Source organism: Eptatretus burgeri, chromosome 13, assembly GCF_056783735.1.
Source record: "Eptatretus burgeri isolate ZD-2024b chromosome 13, Ebu_testis_v1, whole genome shotgun sequence".
In the NCBI taxonomy this organism is placed as follows: Eukaryota; Metazoa; Chordata; class Myxini; order Myxiniformes; family Myxinidae; genus Eptatretus; species Eptatretus burgeri.
The window spans coordinates 66,533,941-66,556,016 of NC_140973.1; the positions used below are offsets into that span (position 1 = coordinate 66,533,941).

General features: G+C 42.6%; 2 protein-coding genes across 8 annotated transcripts in view; one reads left to right on the forward strand and one right to left on the reverse strand.

Annotated features, from left to right (window-relative positions):
• LOC147014693 (RNA 2',3'-cyclic phosphatase ANGEL2-like) overlaps positions 1 to 20,045 on the reverse strand; it is a 24,800-nt gene extending 4,755 nt beyond the window's left edge. For 2 of the 7 annotated variants that reach the window (XM_085850678.1, XM_085850673.1), the window contains exons 1-8: positions 17,318 to 17,473; positions 16,182 to 16,295; positions 12,890 to 13,242; positions 12,165 to 12,370; positions 8,825 to 8,894; positions 2,564 to 2,826; positions 1,308 to 1,475; positions 891 to 1,029 (exon numbers count right to left, since the gene is read on the reverse strand). In XM_085850678.1, coding sequence (XP_085706804.1) covers positions 891 to 1,029; positions 1,308 to 1,475; positions 2,564 to 2,826; positions 8,825 to 8,894; positions 12,165 to 12,370; positions 12,890 to 13,235 — 1,192 coding nt within the window. In that variant the 5' untranslated portion in view covers positions 13,236 to 13,242; positions 16,182 to 16,295; positions 17,318 to 17,473. Of the gene's footprint in view, positions 1 to 890; positions 1,030 to 1,307; positions 1,476 to 2,563; positions 2,827 to 8,824; positions 8,895 to 12,164; positions 12,371 to 12,889; positions 13,243 to 16,121; positions 16,296 to 17,039; positions 17,169 to 17,317; positions 17,474 to 17,613; positions 17,633 to 19,645 lie in introns of those variants that run through there. The other 5 variants (XM_085850674.1, XM_085850676.1, XM_085850677.1 and 2 more) reach the window with 5 other exon arrangements.
• Positions 20,046 to 20,147: 102 nt separating this feature from the next.
• LOC147014694 (fasciculation and elongation protein zeta-2-like) overlaps positions 20,148 to 22,076 on the forward strand; it is a 78,924-nt gene continuing 76,995 nt past the window's right edge. The window contains exon 1 of the mRNA XM_085850689.1: positions 20,148 to 20,320. Within this exon, the coding sequence (XP_085706815.1) occupies positions 20,163 to 20,320 (158 nt within the window). The 5' untranslated portion in view covers positions 20,148 to 20,162. The remainder of the gene's footprint in view (positions 20,321 to 22,076) is intronic.

Here is a 22,076-nt window from a genome sequence, read left to right on the forward strand (position 1 = left end):
ACATATCTTTGGTAAACAAACATAACCTCTGAAAACATAATCTCGGTCCATCAGAAATACAGGTAAAATGTGTCTAACCTTTAAGTCTCAGCAAGCCTTCCTAAGATCACATCCTCCCGACAGCAACACATCCCACAGGTCACTTTAGAAGTTCATAATCGGGTGGAAAATGGCACCTCCGATGGGAAATGAGATTTCTCTTCATGTTTGTCAAGGCTTGCTTATGACGGATTAGTAGGGAGCCACCCAACGCTGCTCGGAGAGTGGCGAGGAATACCCAGCGCTGCCCGGCTGGGCGAGCTTTTCCCAGCAGTGGTTTCGGTACGTGTTGGACGTCGAAAAGCTGTGGAATTAATGGCCTCATGGTGGTCACCTTTTGCCTGCAAGCCGGCGGCAGCACTGTCTGACCCCACATCCCAATATACACTTTATCGGGTCCTTTCCCAATACTTCTACACTTTATAGCAATCTTGCCCACATTTTGAAGTACCTACACCCAAGATTTGGAGCCTCTAGGTGCTACGGTTCAGCCATGAAAGAATAACATACAAACACACAACTATTTACAAGATTACATATTTTGAAAGAAAATTTGTTCCTAAACAATAACAAAGTAATGGCAAATACAACAGTGATGAGCTTGGTAAACCTAAAAAGGTAATAAAATTGAAGCACCATTTCATATTTTGTTTCATGACATTGGCCATTTACGTTCACCCTTTATATGAACCATCACCATTATTTTCATCTATTTTTCGCCTACGTCTGGTCATGGACCTAATCAAGTATGGATGAAAAGGAAACAATTGAATAAATAAATCAGTATTTTACTAAAATCTCTCACATGAGAAATAAATATTATACGAAGGGTTATTGCGAGATTGACAAACCTTCACTCGCTTGCTCTTTGTCTTTAGGGGGCGACCTTTTGTGGTAGCGACAGCATGGTGAGATCCCCACCGATCTTGGCCAGAGTGGTGCCTCCAACACGTTCCAATTCACACCATGTAACTCTTCCTGTCCAGATACCTGTACCGTGAAGGAGCACCACATTAAATATCACTCCATCTTATCTGGACTATGCTGGACCGCACAAAAAGTGCAGGCCCTCAGTCCTGGGGCTAACCAGTTTTTGCCAAAATAAAGAAGCACTGTGTGTTTATTGTCATTCCGAGTTTTTCCGTAACATCCCTAAATATATGGTTATCCAAGCAGAGAGCCAAGTGCTTAAGCAAACATCATCTCCAGTTACAAAATCCCTATTTCCACAGGTCTTGTTCATCCCAAGACTCCAAACAGCACCAGACCTGCCAGATTGGCATCTGTCGGTAGTAGAGAGAGCCATCCCGGATGAAGCGGTACAGTGGTGAGCCTGGCACGCTGTTGAAATCTCCACAAAGCAGCACCGGGCATTGAGAATTTTCCTGGCTTGACGTCCAGTCTATCTCTGCAAGGAGCACAGCCAGCTGAGCCAGCTGCACAAGTATTGATATGGGATTTTGGTCAAGGACAGGTGCACACTTAAATTAAAACATAAAAGTTGATGAGTGGAGTGTGTAACCAGAGTTGGTGTCAAAGCCACCCAATGCTCGCCTGTTTATACATTTATCGTTTTTAAAAGACTCGAGTAATAATATTTTTTATAAAGCATTGCAGTGAAGTCTGATCCAAATAATTTTAAAGCAATATATGTATTTGTATATTGTAATCAGTAACAGAAGCGCAAGTGAGCACAATATACACCCGAACAAGAAGGTATATCGCGGGTTGAGAGACATAATGTTGTAACTGCATTTTTGGCAGGGTTGAATAAAATGACTCATGTCTTTCAACACCATATTTCACGGGTTGAGAGACATAATGTTGTAACTGAAAATTTCCCATTTCCTGCAAATCGCTAATGAAAGATAAATATGGTGTTGAAAGACATGAGAGCCATTTTATTTGGTTTCGCCAGAAATGCAGTTACAACATTATGTCTCTCAACCTGCGATATACAGAATTGTGCTACATGGAAAACAGCATCCTGGTTGCCATGGCAACCACTTTAGATGACGAACATATGTCATGACACACCGTCTCCACAGTCTGTACCTATGTACTAAATATGAAACGTGAAAGTTGAAAACTTTGGGAGTTAGAGTGCAGACAGGAACGGACGGACGGACGACCGGTATCACATAATACGCCCCGATATATATATATATATATATATATATATATATATATATATATATATATATATATATATATATATATATATATATCGGGCGTATAAAAAAAGTGTGGTAGATAAAAATATTCGAAAGGAAAAAAATAACTTGCACCAAAAACTTTAACATTTTCACACTGACACTCACGCCGGGGTTATCGCTATAGCTCTCTGTTCTTCGAACAGGTGAGCTAAAAACGAGTTGCCACATTAAAACAAAAACAAAAGGAAGAATGATTAAAATAACAAACGTGGAAGCACGCATAAGTGAAAGGAACAGTAATATAGAAGATAGCAAGTTTTAAAAAAAAAGAAAAAAGAATGAGAGTGAAGAAGAACTGACTAAGTCACCTTAACGTCCCCTCTTCGAGGATTGTACAACAAATGGGTGTTGGCCACGCAGAACTGGAGGTCGACAAGCTGGTTTGCTTCAGGTATCCCGAGTGGACGCAGCATCACGATTCCACCAACATTGTCTCTGTTGAGCACGGCCACACCAGGGTGGAAGTACTCAACTGGTTTCCAGGATAGCAGGTCGAAGCGGGACCGCTTGAAACAAATGGCGCAGCCATCCCGTTTGTTACCCGTGCGCACCTTGTACCGGCATTTATAACCTGTGGGCAAGACACGTAGGGTGGCGTTGACACTTCCATCATTTTGCTTCACTCGGGTTATTGAACTTTATAAAGGAGGATGAGGATTAAAGAAAGCAATCTTCCAAAAGAATGCTCATAATAATGGTGACCAGCACAGCATGTGCAACGGATGCAAGAAGTATTTCAAAAGGATGAAAACGTTTTGTACGTCTGACACGACCAAATAGACATGGAAATAGTGCAACATGCATAAAAAGATGATGTATTAAAAAAGGCATCACAACAAAAGGTAAATAAAGTGCAGGTAAAGACCCTTTGGACCATCATGCCTTTTCCACATGCTAATTGTAGAGTAAAATTCAAGTGAGGAATTTGGACAGGGTGCATGCACTCAATGGCCGACTCTTTTTGAAAGGGATCCACAACCTCAATATATAGGAGAAAGCCGGTTTTACGAGCCCGTCTGAAGGAGTGCCCCAAAATGCAGCACCCCTCACTGAATCTGCACCAGAACCTTATCTAAAAAGATAAAATCCAATCCAATGCTGGGTATCACACTCAGACTAGGCAGCTCAAGGATACATCACCAGATAAACTATCTGCCACCCAGCGAGGTGCAGAAAAAAAGAAGGCAAATAACAATGTGCAAAGGTAAAATAATGGTTTGATATAAATGTCAATAATGCTACTTTATTTTTTACAGAATTGAAGGCTCATAGTGGAGCTGAAACACACACATGAACATAGACAAATATACGAGACACAACACAGGACTGTGAGACGAGAGACACATCCACTGAGCTTGGGGGAAGACGCAACTTTCAAAATGACAAATGAATGCTAACGATGCCATTTATTCATGTGCTGTGTGCGCGTTTTCAGCATCTCAGTTCTGCTCTCCGGGCACTTTTAAACGACCGTTGATAGCGTGAATTTGTAATTCAAACAGTCTTTTTTCAGATCATTTATCATTCAGATGAGGGGCAGTTTCAAAATAGTTAACCATAATTTTTCTGTTCCTAAATGCAAATTGGACTCATGGGAATATAGGAAATATGAAAAATATCCATGGATGAGAGGTGTGGAGTGGTACTATTTCCTGTTTGTACAAGTGAGTCACACCATTTCCTGTTTGTACAATGCCATAGAATGTGGGTAATAAGCATATCTGTGAATATATGTGCATATGAAAAATAAGTGCACATAGAACTATTTGATTTCGCCATTAAAAAGTAAGCACACATAAAAAACGTCATAATAAGGTTTTGAAAACTGAAAACATTATCAACTCAAACACTGCAGTGTTTCATGTTTTATTGGAACATAAGCTTTAAGTCCAAATTTCTTACACGTTTGGTATGAGTACTTACAAGAGTCAAGGATAATAAAAGGGCATTTTACGACCCTTTATGAGAAAGGGTCATAAAACATTTTTCGTCACGATCAAAATGGACACGCCAGTGAAGCGTCGATCATACACCTGTGAAAGGAAGATCGAGTTTATTGCGTTTTACAACTCTTGTAAGAACCAGTAGCAGACGTGTAATAAATTTGGACTTAACACGAGTGAAGAATGAGGATATAATTGTTTAGAGTGAGAAAGGTTCAAAGAAGATAGGGAGTGGAAGACGGGCTTTTTACCCGGACATGGAAAACGAACTTGTCCTGGAGTTTGAACTGATACGTGATTGAGGACTGAAAATGTATTTAGTATTTGTTTCCGAGGTACGGATAATGGATATTGTAATGACGTAAAAACTGACATCTATGCAGCCAATCTGAAGAACATTTATCATTTTAAGCACAGGTCATGGATTTTTGAATATGTATAAGCACAAAAAGTATGCGGACACCCCTTGTAATTAGTGGATTCGACTATTTCAGCCACACCCATTGCTGACAGGTGTAGAAAATCAAGCACACAGCCAAGCAATCTCCATCGAGAAACATTGCAGTTGAAGGACCGTACTGAAGAACTCAGTGACTTTCAACGTGGCACCATCATAGGATGCCACCTTTCCAACAAGTCAGTTCATGAAATTTCTGCCCTGCTAGAGCTGCCCCGGTCAACTGTAAGTGCTGTTATTGTGAAGTGGAAATGTCTCGGAGCAACAACAGCTCAGTTGCAAAGTGGTAGATCACACAAGCTCACAGACCAGGACCGCCGAGTGCTGAAGCACGTAGTGTGGAAAAAATTCTGTCGTCGGTTGCAACACTCACTGAAGAGTTCCAAACTGACTCTGGAAGCAACATCAGTACAAGCACCGTTCGTCGAGAGCTTCACGAAATGGGTTTCCATGGCCGAGCAGCCGCACACAGGCCGAAGATCACCATGTGCAATGCCAATCATCGGCTGGAGTGGTAAAGCTCACAGCAATTGGAGTCTGGAGCAGTGGAAACACGTTCTCTGGAGTGATAAATCACGCTTAACCATTTGGCAGTCTGACGAACTAATCTGGGTTTGGTGGATGACAGGAGAACTCGACCTGCCTGAATGCATAGTGTCAACTGTAAAGTTTGGTGGAGGAGGAATAATAATCTGGGGCTGTTTTTCATGGTTCTGGCTAGGCCACTTAGTTCCAGTGAAGGGAAATCTTAACGCTAAAGCATACAATGACATTCCAGACGATTCTGTGCTTCCAACTTTGTGGCAACAGTTTGGGGAAGGTACCTTCCTGTTTCAGGATAACAATGCCCCCATGCACAAAGCTAGGTCCATACAGAAATGGTTTGTCGAGATCGGTGTGGAAGAACTTGACTGGCCTGTACAGAGCCCTGACCTCAACCCCATCACACACCTTTGGGATGAATTGGAACACCGACTGCGAGCCAGACCTAATCACCCAACATCAGTGCCCAACCTCACGAATGCTCTTGCGGCTAGATGGAAGCAAATCCCCACAGCAATGTTCCAACATCTAGTGGAAAACCTTCCCAGAAGGTTGGAGGCTGTTATAGCAGCAAAAGGGGACAAACTCCATATTAATGCCCATGATTTTGGAATGAGATGTTAGATGAACAGGTGTCCACATACTTTTGGTCATGCAGTGTATGTCAGGCTTTTTGAATACAAGCACACATGGAAAATAAGCGTATATGTGTTCCACTAAATGTAAAAATAGGGGCATACGCTTATTATCCAGATTCTTCTGTATATACGTATTTTGTTTGGTTCCAGGGCCATGATAACTTTTACAAGATTTTTGCATCAATTGGTAAAAGGAGAAGCTTGTGTGAGTGTGTGTATAATATATATAAAATCGAAACATGTGGAGTGTCGCGAGCACTCCGTTGATCCCCAATCGACACAGTTCTATACCAGTGTAGAACTGTGAAGGTTGTTCTGTGCAGATTATGTGGTTTTAACATGAGACATAATCTGCGGCGATGCTCACCATACGTCAGGCGGTGCGTTTTATCTCTCTCTCTCACACACACACACACACACACACACACACACACACACACACACACACACACACACACACACACACACACACACACACACACACACACACACACACACACACACACTCTCTAATTATAGCACAAGTATGCGGTCAGCATGGGTGGCACAAGATGAAAAGAAAAACAAATATAGACATTGATTTTTAAAGACCCTCTCTCTTTTGCTTTGGTAAAACGTGAAGGCCGAAACGTCAGCACCTTGTTTTTATCTTTGGCGAATCAACAACCACGTTCGTATTTGTATTAAATCACAGCTCGACACACACACACACACACACACACACACACACACACACACACACACACACACACACACACACACACACACACACACACACACACACACTAATGAGTCTGAGGTTCCTTTTGTTGGAGAATTTGTTTTCAAGAAAACAAAATTATTTGTTGGATGGAATTGACAGAATAATTTGTAGTTATTTATATACAGTATATATATTTTTTACTTCTGGTAGGTGTGCAAACCAACGACTGAGCATATACAACACATGCACAACAAAAAAAATGAATACAACTCGAAATTGCATGAATATCAATATTTGTAAGCCTCCGCACGCACTGTCTGGACTGAAGAACTCTTAATGAGGCATCATTCAGCATTGTACATGCTGTGGTTACGTTTACCCAGTGTTGCCAACACCACGCCTTAGGCGCACAATTGGGCACCTTCAGACTTGTCTGCCGCACCACAGAAAAGGCTGCTGCGTCTCATCAAAAATTGGGCTACTTTGCTTTCTATCAAGGCACAATACTCTTTTTCAATTTCAAGGTGCATTGCAATGCACTGGTGTTACACTGGGTGAAAAGATCTGCTGAACCGGAGGGCATCTTCTCAGCAGCACGATGAATGGACGACAGGAGTTTCTGGCGTCTGGGTGCAGAAAACAAGGCATGCGATTGGGTGATCATCGTGAGCAGTAGAGTGCATCAAACGCCCCTTTTTTGCAAAAGTTTGAAAAACATAACGGCGATAGGACAGATGTGTTCGAATACATGAAAAAACATCTCTTTTTTCAGAATTTTCGGTCATCATCTTGGGGGTCCACATCAGGGTCAAAGTTCAGGCACGCAGCTCCTGCGCATTTCAGAACAAGTGTTATTTTTCACTGTATATCAAACTGTATAGTGTATAGTGTATAGTGATCACTGTATAGTGATCAAAATTTGTGTCTGGTGGTAAAATAATTCTGACATATCAATGTACTACTGCTCCTTTGGTATGCTTTGGTATGCTGTGGCATTAAGATTTCCCTTCAAATGGAACTAAGGGGCAGAGCCCGAGCCATGAAAAACAGCCCCAGACCATTATTCCTCCTCCACCAGACTTCACAGTTGGCACTATGCATTCGGGCAGGTAGCATTCTCCTGGCATCCACTGCCACCCCCAACCAAACCCAGATTCATCCGTGGGATTGCCAGATGGTGAAGCGTGATTCATCACTCCAGAGAACACATTTCCACTGCTCCAGAGTCCAATTGCTGTGAGCTTTACACCACTCCAGCCAACGCTTGGCATTGTGCATGGTGATCTTAGGCTTGTGTGCGGCTGCTCGGCCATGGAAACCCATTTCATGAAGCTCTCCACAAACAGTGCTTGTGCTGATGTTGCTTCCAGAGTCAGTTTGGAACTTGGTAGTGAGTGTTGCAACCTGACAACGATTTTTCCACGCTCCATGCTTCAGCACTCGGCGATCCTGTTCTGTGGGCTTGTGTGGCCTATCACTTTGTGGCTGAGCTGTTGTTGCTCCTAGACGTTTTCATTTCACAATAACAGCACTTACAGTTGACCGGGGCAACTCCAGCAGGGCAAAAATTTGACAAACTGACTTGTTGGAAAGGTGGCATCCTATGACGGTGCCATGTTGAAAGTCACTGAGCTCTTCAGTACAGCGTATTTGACTGCCAATGTTTGTCCATGAAGATTGCATGGCTGTGTGCTTGATTTTATACACCTGTGAGCAATGGGCGTGGCTGAAATAGCCAAATCCACTAATTACAAGGGGTGTCCGCATACTTTTGACCATGTTGTTTATTTCATTTTTGCACTATCTCTCAATAGTGAAGAATCAATTAAATATATATCATCCAGATCCGGATTCCAATCTTCACCAAAATCTAATCAGTTATTCCATGTCACACAATCGTCCTGTCCACCAAGTTTCGTCCAAATCTGTCCACAATGTTTTGAGATATCCTGCTCAGACAGACAGACAGGGGTGAAAACAACCTGCATCCACCTTTGGTGGTGGAAGCAATAATTGTGTACTCCCTTGAATGAGCTGAAGGAATAAGAAAAATTTTGGTTAATCACACTGAGAGATATTGATTAAATGACTGGAAAAAAAAGAGGGGGAAATCCTCAATAGATACAAACAGAACCTTCAAACGAATTCCCCCCAATCCAAAAGTTTAAGCTGTATGGAGTTTGTTTGTTTATTCATTTATTTAGATATACTCCAAGAAATATGCCACAAGCCTCTCGAGATGAATTGTAAGGGACAGCACGCTAAGGCTATACTCCCGGACCCACCCATTTCAGAAAGTGCCGGCTTTATCTGCTTGTAGAAATGACTGTACTGGACCTCCTGAAGGCACACGATCTATAACAAAACAAAAGAACAGGACAGTTATGAATGATAATTTGTACAAAACTCAATGACAACCCAACTAAATGTGAATAAAAGGCAAATCTCAGCAGCAAATTGCATTACCAAAGTTGTATTTCTTTAATCCACTTGGTAAAAGGTGCTGCTCGCTCCTGTTGAATTACTCGTACATCAGAGTTAAATTGGCATTTTGAAGCACAGTTAACAGTGACCTGTTGTTCTCGGAGTACGTCTTCCTTTATGTGGTGATATAAAGGAAGGTGGGTGTACCCCAATGACCCCTTCCCACTGCCACCCACAGCCACCTTACAAATGTCTTGAGCACACCGCTCAATAAAGTATCCTGTCTTTTATACTTTACAGCAACCAATAAATTACTTGTGCTTCTTCAGAGGGAATGTTAAACCTGCTGTCTCATATACATTCTGGTGAACGTAAAAGATGCAACATTTTATTTTGCAAGCACAGGCCTTTGGGTTATTACCATGGTCACACAGAGTCTTCCAGTATATCAAGTGGGACATGGATAAGGTTTTTCATGGTAAAATGAATGCAAATTTAAAGACAAAACGATTGCAATATGTTAAGTTCAGAAAACATATGGCACACGAGATGTGGATACAACAGGCATGATGGGCCAAATGGCTCCTTCTTGTTTCGAAATTTCCATGAAGTTTTGTGCATTTACACGTATAATACACAGAAAGTCCTCCATTTACGGTGTTTTGCTTGAACATCGCTGACGAATTATGGAACATAATTCGATTTAAAATGCATCGATTCATTACATCCAACATTGATTTGAGAAAAAAATAAAAAAAATGAAAAATTTAAAGTAAACAACGCACGTGACTTACTTTTGGAAATATTCATAACAACACATAACACCTATCGCTCCGCCGCATACTCGATCATCAGTGTCAAAGTCAACGCCATATTGGTTAAGACCCGGTTGTGTTGGCCGCACTTATTGTGAGTTTTCACCTGTTAAACCTTCGAAAAACCCTGCAAACATGAGTGCAAAATGAGCAGCAAGTGATATTGTTGCCTCTGCATCGAAGAAGGTGTGGAAAACCATTAATTTTCAGGTAAAAAGTGGATGTGCTAAAGTAGCTTGATGTGGGGAAACGATTTGTGGGCATCAGCAGGGAGCTTAGCCGACGAGAAGAAACTCCGAAGAGGAGCCAGCAACCACTCGAGCTCTGAAGGTTGGTTTCACTCAAACTCAGACAAAAATGCAGCCAGTCCTGCCTCTGGCTGAGTAGCTCCTCCACTCCACCTCACACTTCTGCCTCTACCTTGACCAGCAATCTGCTCTGCCATCTCTGGTATTAACTTGTATTATTACCCCACGTGTGCGAAGTGAAAAGCATGGTTAAGCAATTGGTTCACTTTGTCTATCTGTCTTCAAATGTCAGTTTATGATTGAGGAACAATTTAATTTCAATTGAATGTTATATTTTTAAACACAAATCGGAACATGAACCTGCATTTTTGCAGTACCTTGAATCCAATTTCATCCCAATCACACATGCGCAGAGAGGAGTGAGATAATTTTTTTCCTGTCTGCCTGTCTGGTAGTCAAACAATATTGAAAATCATTCCAAACAGGAAAGTGTTTTAGTGACGTCATAAAGGACACAAACACCAAGCACGGAGAGCTCATGTGCCATGTTAAATAAAGTGGTGTAAAAGACGCTGTATCAATGGCGGTAAACTTTCAACGTTCTTTTTTAAAAGGACCGTTTACAGGACCTTTTCGAAAGGACCGTTTACAAAACCCCCCCATCCACTTTCTCAACAATCCTCTGGAAGAAGTCTTTTCTTTCAAGCTTCTGGGTCTCACTATCTGCCATGACCTTTCCTGGGAAAGTCACATTTCCAACCTTGCCTCAAAAGCCAGTCGCCGACTGGGAATCCTCCGTCGTGCAAAGTCCTTCCTCGGCCCTCTTGAGCTCCTGACCACTTACAAAGCTTTTGTCCGTAGCCTGATGGAGTACTGCTCTCCCCTCTGGGCTGGTGCTCCTGCCTCCCACCTTTCTCGACTTCACGCTGTCGAAACCAGGGCTTTTAAGATCATTGGCATCTCCCGCAATGAAGCTGAGTCTTTGGGCCTCTCACTCAATCACCGCAGGTTGGTCGGTGGTCTTTCTGTCTTCTACCGACTCCTCTCCAGCCTTGCCCCCCTGCTCTCTCTGCGATTTGTCCCAACCACATTTCCACAGGGCGCTCAAGGTCCGCCAACAACCCCTTCTGGTAAAACTACCAAAATCACGAATCACTGCTCATCTTCACTCTTTCATTCCTCTTTTTCCCGCCTTTGGAATAAACTTCCTCACTCTATTCTTTCCCATTCTTCCCTTCAGGCTTTCAAAACAGCTGTTCACCACCACCTCTTATCTTCCCCCATCCAAATCCTCGATCTTTTCTACCCCCGATAATCCACCCAAGCCCACTTCCTTCAATTCTCCTGCTTTCCTTCCTGAAAGTCCCTTTAATGTCCATCTTCCCCTCGCCATGTTCCCCGTCCCATCCCCATCCCTCTCCCTTCCACAGTTCACCTGTGTCTGTTCCCCAATGTTTTGTCCCTTCCACTCCCGCCCCTCTTGTCTCATGCCTCCTTGCTGTGAGTTGTGTGTTAGCTCTCATACGAGCCTCGACCAAGGTATAAAAAAAAAAAAAAAAAAAAAAAAAAAAAAAAAAAAAACAACCGCTAAAATCTTCATTATATTTTGATTGAATTATATACTTGAACATTGTCGAACACAAATCGCCTTTTTGGCACTTTCAACAACTTCCAGTTTAGCAGTACTTGGACAAAATATTACAGCATTTTACATCATTTTGACCAATCAAATTTCCTGCTCAGAGAGCCAGCCCATGTCCTTTTTTTCTCTCTCAAGACTGCGTGGGGAAAGGTGTTCCATGAATTCTCTAGATCAAACTGGTTATGTAATCTTTTTTGGTATTTATTCAATATTATTCTGCAGGTTCTGACCAAAAAATGCATCCAGGAACGTATCCTAAATGTTTATCATCAAGTCGATGTTAAAATAGTGTTTGATTTACGTTGTTTCGCCTCAGGTCACGTTTTCCAGGAATACATCCCCAACGTAAAAAGAGGACTTGCGGTACGTGAACACGAATCAGATGTTTTAAATTGATAAAGCACAAATTTTGTACTCTTTGTGAATTTTAACAAGACTAGTCCGCTGTGAAACGGAGCAAAATCAGTGGCAGCTGAAGGGCGACACGCAGACTCACATCGGCGTTAAATCGTGAAATCTCGGAGATAAGTTGAGGGAAGCGAAAAGCCCAGCTGAGAACATCCCTACGGCAGTGCTGGTAAAGCCAGAGGTTATCCTCCAGGAGCTGCTGTGATAGGATATTGTATGACAGCACCAGGAAGTCGAACGAGCAACTCTTTCCCTTGCTTCCTGGTATTGCCTCCCATCGCCTTTGCTGGCTCACTGCATTCAAGGTACAGGTAAAAAAGATGCAATATAAATATATAAAAAAAAAAACACTCCAAGGTCTGACCCAATCACAAACAGAGTGGGGGCTGCAATATGTTCTACCAGCATTTGTTCTCTCTCACACCATGTGTCCCCTCCAGTTGCACAGGATTTTGTGTTCTTAAAAATAAAAAAACAAATATATATATATATATATATATATATATATATATATATATATATATATATATATATATATATATATATATATATATATATATATATATATATATATATGAAGGTTGGAGACAAGGAAAGGAAATGAAAGTAAAGAAAGGAGAGGTGAGGGGAATAAGGGAGTGTATGGTTAAGTTTGTGTGCTTGGGACCGTGCATGTTAGGGGGCATGGGGTATGACAAGTCGATCTGGTTGGATTTTACCAAAGGATTACATATTGAAGAAGTTTCCACTGACCAGTAGAACCACAACCAGCCAGTAGGGAAATAAACAGGTACAATCAATCGTTTAACCTACACCTTGGCTGAAGTGGTTTGCCATCACCATCCCAAAATGTCGCCTCCTTTCGTCCACCTTCATCTTCCCGAATCGCAGCATTCTCTTGGAAATCGGGGTTCAGTAGCCGAGGTCTTTTCATTGGTGGTTCCTCCATCGCGGGCACACGCAAGACTGGATGAAAATGTTCTCGTGGCGAACAGGATTCAAGTGAGACTGGGGTCCCTTCACAAGCCGAGAAGAAACGCCAAGCTGTGCTTCGAGAAGGAATCAGTTGGGTATGGCCGTTTGAGAACACCAGCGATTTGGTGGATTTTCTTGGAGGCTGCACCAAAATCTTCAGTACACGATGTCGTAGGTTCTGCATCAGTTACCTAGTTGGTTGAGTTTAAGGAAGATCAATTTTGAGCACAAGTTACAATTTGTTTTTGTTTTTTACAAAATAAATACCCAGGCAATAAAAGTGCAACACAAACAATGACTCTTGGTTCTGATTTCAGACAAAGTCTGCAAACTCTCAATCATTTTGTTGATATAGCATAACGCTGTCCAAAGGATGCAAAACATACACATACTGGATATGATGCAATGAATTATTAATGAACAAATATCACAATATTATGCAAGCCTCCACATACCACTCCCTCTCACCCATTTCAGACATACAAAGGTTCCAGAAAAAACGAGTAACATTTAGAAATGGTACTTTACATCAATGTGAATGGTTATAATTGAAATTAAAACTGGTAAACCAGTAATCCCGGGCTTCAAGGCGTGCCTCCATTTTAACAAATTTCAACACCATCACCCTGTCACATGATGTGGGTTTTCCGAGTTAGAAAGTTAGTTCAAGTCTGCAATGTGGCCCAGCTACGGGGTCCCTCATGTTATCTCAATGAAGGATTGAAAAGCCCAGAGCAATACATGATAGAGAAAGAAACTTCACGTTGGACAAATCGAGGCTGGACAAATTTTCAAGTCCCCAAAAAAGTCCAATAACTCCACATTTGCATATTAATGTAAATGGCGAACTTGTAGAACGTGAAAATATCTTCCAGAATGTGTGGTCACTTTTTGTCTATCTTCTTTGGTTTTCATTTTACGACATGTCAAAAATGGGTGATTTTCAACTTTGGGGGGCTCTGAGGCCTCACTGGGGTAAAATACAGATATAGTGTAAACATATTTGGAATCCCCTCTTCAAGGCCTATCAGAATCTGTCATTAAATTTTTTCAACTCTCATTTGCATATTTGGCATATTTAATGAGGCGAATCGGCATCATTTTAATCAAATAAATAATGTAACAATTTCGACGAAATTAACAACTTAACATTGCAATGGAACCTCGCAAATGTGTGCGAAAGTTTGAGGCTGTCGTATTACCCCTTCTGGAGAAGAAGATGTTTTTAGGTTTTGGAGAAAATCCAATATGGCCGCCATACCACGTGACCTACGTCATCAAAATTTTCAAAGTATAAACTTCAGGTGGAGAGTTATTAAATGGATAAGTTTCATTGAATTTCATCCAAGCGTTGTTTTTATTTTATGACATTTCAAAAATGGGTCATTTTCAACTTTGGGGGGCGCTGGGGGCTCACTGGGGTCAAATACAGACATAGTATAAATATATTGGGAGTCCCCTGTTTATGTGCTATCTAAATTTGTCATTAAATTTTTTCAACTCTCATTTGCATATTTTGCATATTTAATGAGGCGAATCGGCATCATTTAAAATCATATAAATTAAATAACGATTTCGACCAAATTAACAAATTCACATTAGCATGGAACTTAGCAAATGTGTGCAAAAGATTGAGGCTGTCAAATTATCCCTTCTGGAGAAGATGTTTTTAGGTTTTGGATAAAATCCAATATGGCCGCCATACCACGTGACCGACGTCATCAAAATTTTCAAAGTATAATCTTCAGGTGGAGAGTTATTAAATGGCTGTTTCATTGAATTTAATCCAAGCATTGTTTTTATTTTATGACATTTAAAAAATGGGTCATTTTCAACTTTGGGGGGCTCTGGGGGCTCACTGGGGTCAAATACAGACATAGTATAAATATATTGGGAGTCCCCTGCTTATGTGCTGTCTAAATTTGTCATTAATTTTTTTCAACTCTCATTTGCATATTTTGCATATTTAATGAGGCGAACCGGCATCATTTTAAATCATATTAATTATGTAACAATTTCGACCAAATTAACAAATTCACATTAACATCGAACTTAGCAAATGTGTGCAAAAGATTGAGGCTGTCAGATTATCCCTTCTGGAGAAGAAGATGTTTTTAGGTTTTGGATAAAATCCAATATGGCCGCCATACCACGTGACCTACGTCATCAAATGTTTCATAGTATAAACTTCAGGTGGTGAGTAATAATCCTGTAAAGTTTCGTTGAATTTCATCCGACAGTTTTCCCTCCAGATCCGCCACAAAATCGGTCAGTAGAACATAAAAACGCCGTTAATAATAATAATAATACTAACGAATTCAATAGGGCTTCAGCCATGCTTGAAGCCCTAAATAGAGGCAATGTCTGCAAATCTAATCCAAGGAGAAAAATACAGTTAGAATTTCCCTTTTATTTCCCTACGTATAGCTACACCAAGTGATTTGCAAAAGCAGTACAGGTGTAACTAAAACGGCACTTGGTGGAGCACATACCAAACATCAGGCTGAATAGTTTATATTTTGTATCCCACTGATAGGTCAGATCTGAACCCGGACCTTAACCAAAATCTAATCGGCTTGTTCTTGTCACCTAACCAACCCATCCACAACTTTTTGAAACATCGTGCTTGATATCGTTTTTTGCTCTATCTCTAAGTGGTGAAGAATCGCTTTTTTTTTGAAAATTCTCAGATCAGGAATTTGGATCTTCACCAAAATTGAATGAATTCTTGTCAAAAACCCAATGTGTCCACCAAGTTTGGTCCGAATCCATCCATAACCTTTTGAAATATTGTGCAATATATAATTTTTGGCCCTATATCTCAATGGTGAAGAATCCCTTGAAAAATTCTCAGATCCAGATCCGGATTCGGATAGTCACCAAAATTAAGCATTGCTGTCCTCGGCTGGTCACCGACACACACACACACAAAAAAAAAAAAATGCAGAGCGATTGTTTGAAAACTGTGGCCAAAAATCATGTGACCAATAAACGGACAGACAAACAAACGCTACAGACCAACATACTTAGGAAAAATTTTTTTAGCCAAGTAACAGAGGTGAATGTCCACCTTAGGTGTCAGAGGTAAAGATGCACGACATCCTTCCCTACTATTTAGACAATGGTTCACCTCAGCTGGTCTCCTCGAGCGTTCGTCTCAGCCAAACGATGAGAGTGTGCCGTTTTTAAAATTCCCTTTAAAAATAATATTTTCTTCATTCAACCGTCATCCGATGATCAAAACCTGAAAAGCAAAAGAGACATTAAATGGAGCATTACACAAATCTAGATGGACTGCAAAACATTTAGAAAACAAGCACGGATCAGCTCGAGAGTAAACACGTCAAATATTTGGAGTAAAATGGATGTTTAAAGGTATATGACAGCACAACCATAATCAACACACTACACTACTGTATACATCCATCATACATGTGCCACATCTACTGCCCATTTACTTAATCCATCAATTTCCTTACTAAGCCTATGATTATCATTATCGTACTCCAACTTGATATCCATTTCAAAATAATCTTACATATTCGTTTTAACCTCTCGGCAGAGAATCTACTTATCCAGTCTCCCAGTACACAATGAACCTACTATACCCCTTTTGGTATTTGTGGATGGATCTTAAAGTCCACAACCTAAATGCACACAGGACAGAGGCCTGCAAGAAGCACTACATCAGGATGTTATCAGATTCGACTCCACAGAAAGGGGAAGGGAAAAGGGAAAAGGGGGAGAGGGGAAAGGGAAAAAGTGGGAGAGGGGAAAGGGAAAAGGGAGAGAGCGAAAAAGGGGGAGGGAAGGGGGGAAAGGGAGGTTCAGATTACAACACCCTGTCTTCCTGGAGGTCTCCCATCCAAGTACTTAATGGAGTACTTACATCCTATTGCTATTCTGGTGTGGTTACAGCAAGGAAGAGTATTGTCGAGTCCACTGACATGTACAGAGCACACCAACCCCGTCTCGTGTTTCGACTCACCAAGGGTCGAACGTCGGTGTCACACGAAGTACCCTTCATTGTTTATAACCGCCACGTGAGGGTTAAATAGTCCATTCATGGTACCAGAGGCCACAAGGTCGCTCTTCGTCAAGGTACCACCCAGGCTCTCTATGATTTCACACAACACAGCCAGATTGACGGCCCTTCCTAATTATCTGCCGGGAATCGAACTCACGACAGGATAGAGCCGAAAGGCGAAAACGCAATACACAGTACAGTATAGTACAGTACAGTACGGATGTCAAAGCTCATCTCACCAGGCAGGTCGCTCCCCTCAGTGACGCATCGGAGCTCGTATCTCGATTCGGGTTTATCTTAACGCCGAAATGGAGGACAGTATAAGTACAGTAACGCTCGGCCGTTACCCATGCTATCTCGAAATGGGCCGCTTGGTGGAGCCCAAAGCCTACGAGCACTTTTAAACATTGTTGTTGAAGTTTAAAGGTTTATTAAGCCTCTTGTTTTGAACCACCTTGCTCTCTTCATCTTACATTCCTTTCCGTCTAAACCGACACTGTAATTATTTTCAAACATACCCAGACTCATAACTCACCTCCAATCCTTTATCCTCCGATCCACAACATCGCTCCGTGATGCAGGAATACACATGACGTCATATCCGGTTTACTTCTGAGATTAACGGTGAACGTAAAACGTCACACAGAGTTGACCAATTCGATGCTTTCTTAAAGTATATTTCTCCTCCTCTGTCAGTCCTGAATGCCTCCTGCGTTCCATTCCCAATCAGCTTGTAAAGCGCTCACCAAGTGGCTTAAGCACTCGAGCAAGCACTCCAATGAAACGGTTCATTAGTAACGGCTGGCTTGGCAAGCGATAGCAAACTCCTTAGTAATGGAACACATCCCTGTTTTCTCATGCGCATGTTTGCCCCTTCTTACTCCTTTCATTTGACTTCCATGAGCATAGATCTGAGCAAGTGGGAATTCTTCTCGCTTGTCAACCCAACCTTTCTGCATCAACCGTTTTGCAAGCCGCTTGGCAAGCGGATTAAGCGATCAAGAGAGGTGCTTGGCAAGCAGTAAGCACCCACCGATGTGAGCAAATTGACCGCCACAGTCACATTCAATTAACTGTCGATGGCTATTTCTTCAATTCCACCGTCACAGAGGAGGATATTGAAATGTGAAGTTCATACTGTTGTGGAAATGACTCCTAGGGATTTATAGACTCTTTAATAGTACTAGTGCGTGCCCATACGTGCATGGCTGTACGTGGAAAAAAAGAAATAAAAAAGTTTATGACGGTGCTATGACGTCATAATTGACGTCACAATTCTTCTTCTTTGTTTGATGACATCATAGCACCGTGTCCTGTCCTTGGTTTGGTAAATAAATGGCCATAACTTGGGAACCACTTGTCCGACTGATATCAAACCTTGAAAGGGCACATCCACAGGGCCCCAGCAATATACCTGGCAAGCTTCAATTAGATCGGACCAGTGGTTGTCGAGAAACAGCGGTCACACACACACACACACACACACACACACACACACACACACACACACACACACACACACACACACACACACACACACACATTGCTGGAATTATAGATAGATACTAGCAAAGTACCCGCCCATGGGCGGGTACAGTTATCTGTTGAATGGCGTTGGTCCCGTCTCGATCAGATGAAATTGAGAAATTGACGTTATCCGGTGACCTTGACCCCGTGACCTTTGACCTTGACCTTGACCTTGATACCCTTATGTCCGTTCCCAAGGATCACATATGCCAAGTTTCATCTCATTCTATCCAACGGTTTGACCGTCTATAAAGGACAAACAAACATGAAAATTGACGTTGTAGTCAATTTATGACGTCATAACTCGAAAACCGGAAGTCGGAAGTGAATGTCGTCAATCAACTGTGTCATTTAATTTTGATTATCTGTCGAATGGCGTTGGTTCCGTCTCGATCGGATGAAATTGAGAAATTGAAGTTACCCGGTGACCTTGACCCCTTGACCCCGTGACCTTTGACCTTAAACTTGACCCCCCCCCCCCCCATGTCCGTTCTCATGTCCCAAGGATCACTCATGCCAAGTTTCATCTCATTCCATCCAACAGTTCGGCCCCCTATAAAGGACGAACAAACACACACACACACACACACACACACACACACACACACACACACACACACACACACACACACACACACACACACACACACACACACACACACACACACACACACACACACACACACACACACACACACACACACACACATACATACATACATACATACATACATACAAACATATTCTATTTTTTTAGTATAGTAGATAACTCCAGTTTTTTCTGAGTGCAATACATGTTTTAGGTAGGTGTAAAATAATTAAATGCAACATCAAATATGCGTCACTATTACGTTTAGAAAGGCATTGTAAACCTTCCATAATGTCTATGTCGAGAATTATGAACCCCTTTTACCTCACATATTTAACGTTTCTATCCTCCGTTATTCGTCTTAAATGTTTCTCTTTCAAAGCGCTCGCTGGGCCTAGCACAGAGTTTTGGCGGGAGAATGAACAAGCGTCATCGACGACGGTTGATTTACCTCAGAGCTTGAGGTGCTTCCCGTTACCTCAGAGTTCGAGGTGCTTCCCGTTACCTCAGAGCTCGAGGTACTTCCCGTTACCTCAGAGCTCGAGGTGCTTCCCGTTACCTCAGAGCTCGAGGTGCTTCCCGTTACCTCAGAGTTCGAGGTGCTTCCCGTTACCTCAGAGCTCGAGGTGCTTCCCGTTACCTCAGAGCTCGAAGGTGCTTCCCGTTACCTCAGAGCTCGAGGTTCTTCCCGTTACCTCAGAGTTCGAGGTGCTTCCCGTTACCTCAGAGCTCGAGGTGCTTCCCGTTACCTCAGAGCTCGAGGTGCTTCCCGTTACCTCAGAGCTCAAGGTGCTTCCCGTTACCTCAGAGCTCGAGGTACATCCCGTTACCTCAGAACTCGAGGTGCTTCCTGCTTCCCGTTACGGCAGAGTCACCCTGCTCACCAGGCTCATTGATGACCAATGGCAAGTGAGAGGGGAGGGGTGCGGATCATCGAAGATGCACGTGCCCAAAATTACAAAAGACAAATGCACCAGGAGAAAGAAGAGGAGTTTGTTTTGTCTCAGGGAGCAACGGCTGCGTCACGCCTCACTAAACGAGCCGCGGCTTTCTCTTTCTCCTCAGGAGGCGGAACTGGACAACCGTGCGGAGAGAATAGACGGAGACGGACAAACGAGGGAGGCAGGTAACGATGAGGGATAGGGGAGAAAGTAAGGGATGGACAATATGGATACTGAAACAAAATTTTGGGAGGGCTGGGCAGTGGTTTAAGGGGTGTAGAAAATATCATCGTTCTGGATGGGGGATGATTTGAGATGGTGGCAAACAGCTCTCTTGAAGACCTGGAGAGAGTCTTTGAAGATTGAGATTGAAGAGAGTGGGGAGGTTGATTTCCCAGGCAGGAAAAAAAGAGGAACAAATGAGTGGAGGTGAGCAGTGGTTCTGGATTTTGGCATTCACAACGAGGGGGTTACTGGTGGACCACCTGTGTCTTGCACATGGGGGGGGGGACAAGGTAAGGAGAGGACAGAGAGTGCAACACCAGAAAGGAGGCAGAAGAATACAGAGACAACCGACCTGTCGGCGATGGCAAAGTGATAGGCCCATAGACTCAGCTTCATTGCGAGAGATTCCAATGATCTTGAAAGCCTTTGTTTCCATGGTGTCAAGCTGAGCAAGATGTGAGGCAGGAGGGCCAGCCCGGAAGGGAGAGTAGTTCTGCATTACGCTGCGAATGTAAGTTTTGTCGGTTGATAGGAGCTCAGGTGTGCCAAGGAAGGACTTTGCACGACGGAGGATGCTCAGTGAGTGTCTTCCTTTGGCGGCCAACTTTGAAATGTGGCTTGCCCAAGATCAGAGATCATGGCTGAGAGTGAGACCCAAGAGTTTGAGTGACAACCTCTTTGAGAGGGTTGTTGAGAAAGTAGATGAGAGGATTTTCGGTACGGTCCTTTTGGAGAGAGAAATAGTGAGTGTACAGGATTTCTGAGGGTTTAAAGGCATTCCAAGTGTTTGTGATTTTTGTCAAGGTCTGAAGAGAGGGACGAGGGTGCTGCCTTACTAATAATTAAACCTTACTAATAATTCGACGAATTGATTAGATTTTGGTAGAGATCGGGATCCTATAATTTTTAAAGTGAATCTTCACCATTGAGAGATAGGGCCAAAAACGATATATAGAAGTTGCGGATGGATTATGACAAAACTTGGTGGATGAGTTGGGTGTGTGACAAGGGTGAATCAAGACGGTGTTGGTGAAGATCCGGATCCGGATACGAGAATCTTTCAATTTTTAAATTGACTTGTCACCATTGAGAGATGGGGCCAAAAACGATACATAGCACAATATTTCAAAAAATTGTGGATGGATTATTACAAAACTTGGTGGACGAGTTGGGTAGGTGACAAGAACAAGCCATTTAGATTTTGGTGTGTGAGAAAGACGAATAGTCCGGATGCAGATCCGACTGATCAGTGCGATACAAAACGTAAGCTATTCAGCTTGGAGGTAGTATTGTTGCGGTTCGAGAACCGCATGCATACAACAAATAGGTGTCCCAAGATAGTTATCCCATTAGTGCACGTGTAGTTAGTTCCCTACCTTTTGTCTAGCGGGACAGCAGGGAGTGCGTTGCGATGGGCTATTAGTTAGGTTTATTAAATCATTTACCCCTCCATTCCACTTCCCACTCTTCCTCTTTTCACTCCTGAGGTAAATCTTCCTCGCTTGCCCCTCGTCTCGCTTACCACAACGTGACGATCCACAGTGCCTTCTGCCCCGCTTGCCCCTCGTCTCGCTTACCACATCGAGTCACGCAGTAAGGTGGGCGGGTTGCACCACCGTCTACCCGAGGCCAGACATGTGCGGCGTGTCACGTACGCTTTTGCACCCAGGTGGGCGGGCTATACCGGCGTCTGGCCGTAGCCCAGCCCAGGATGGC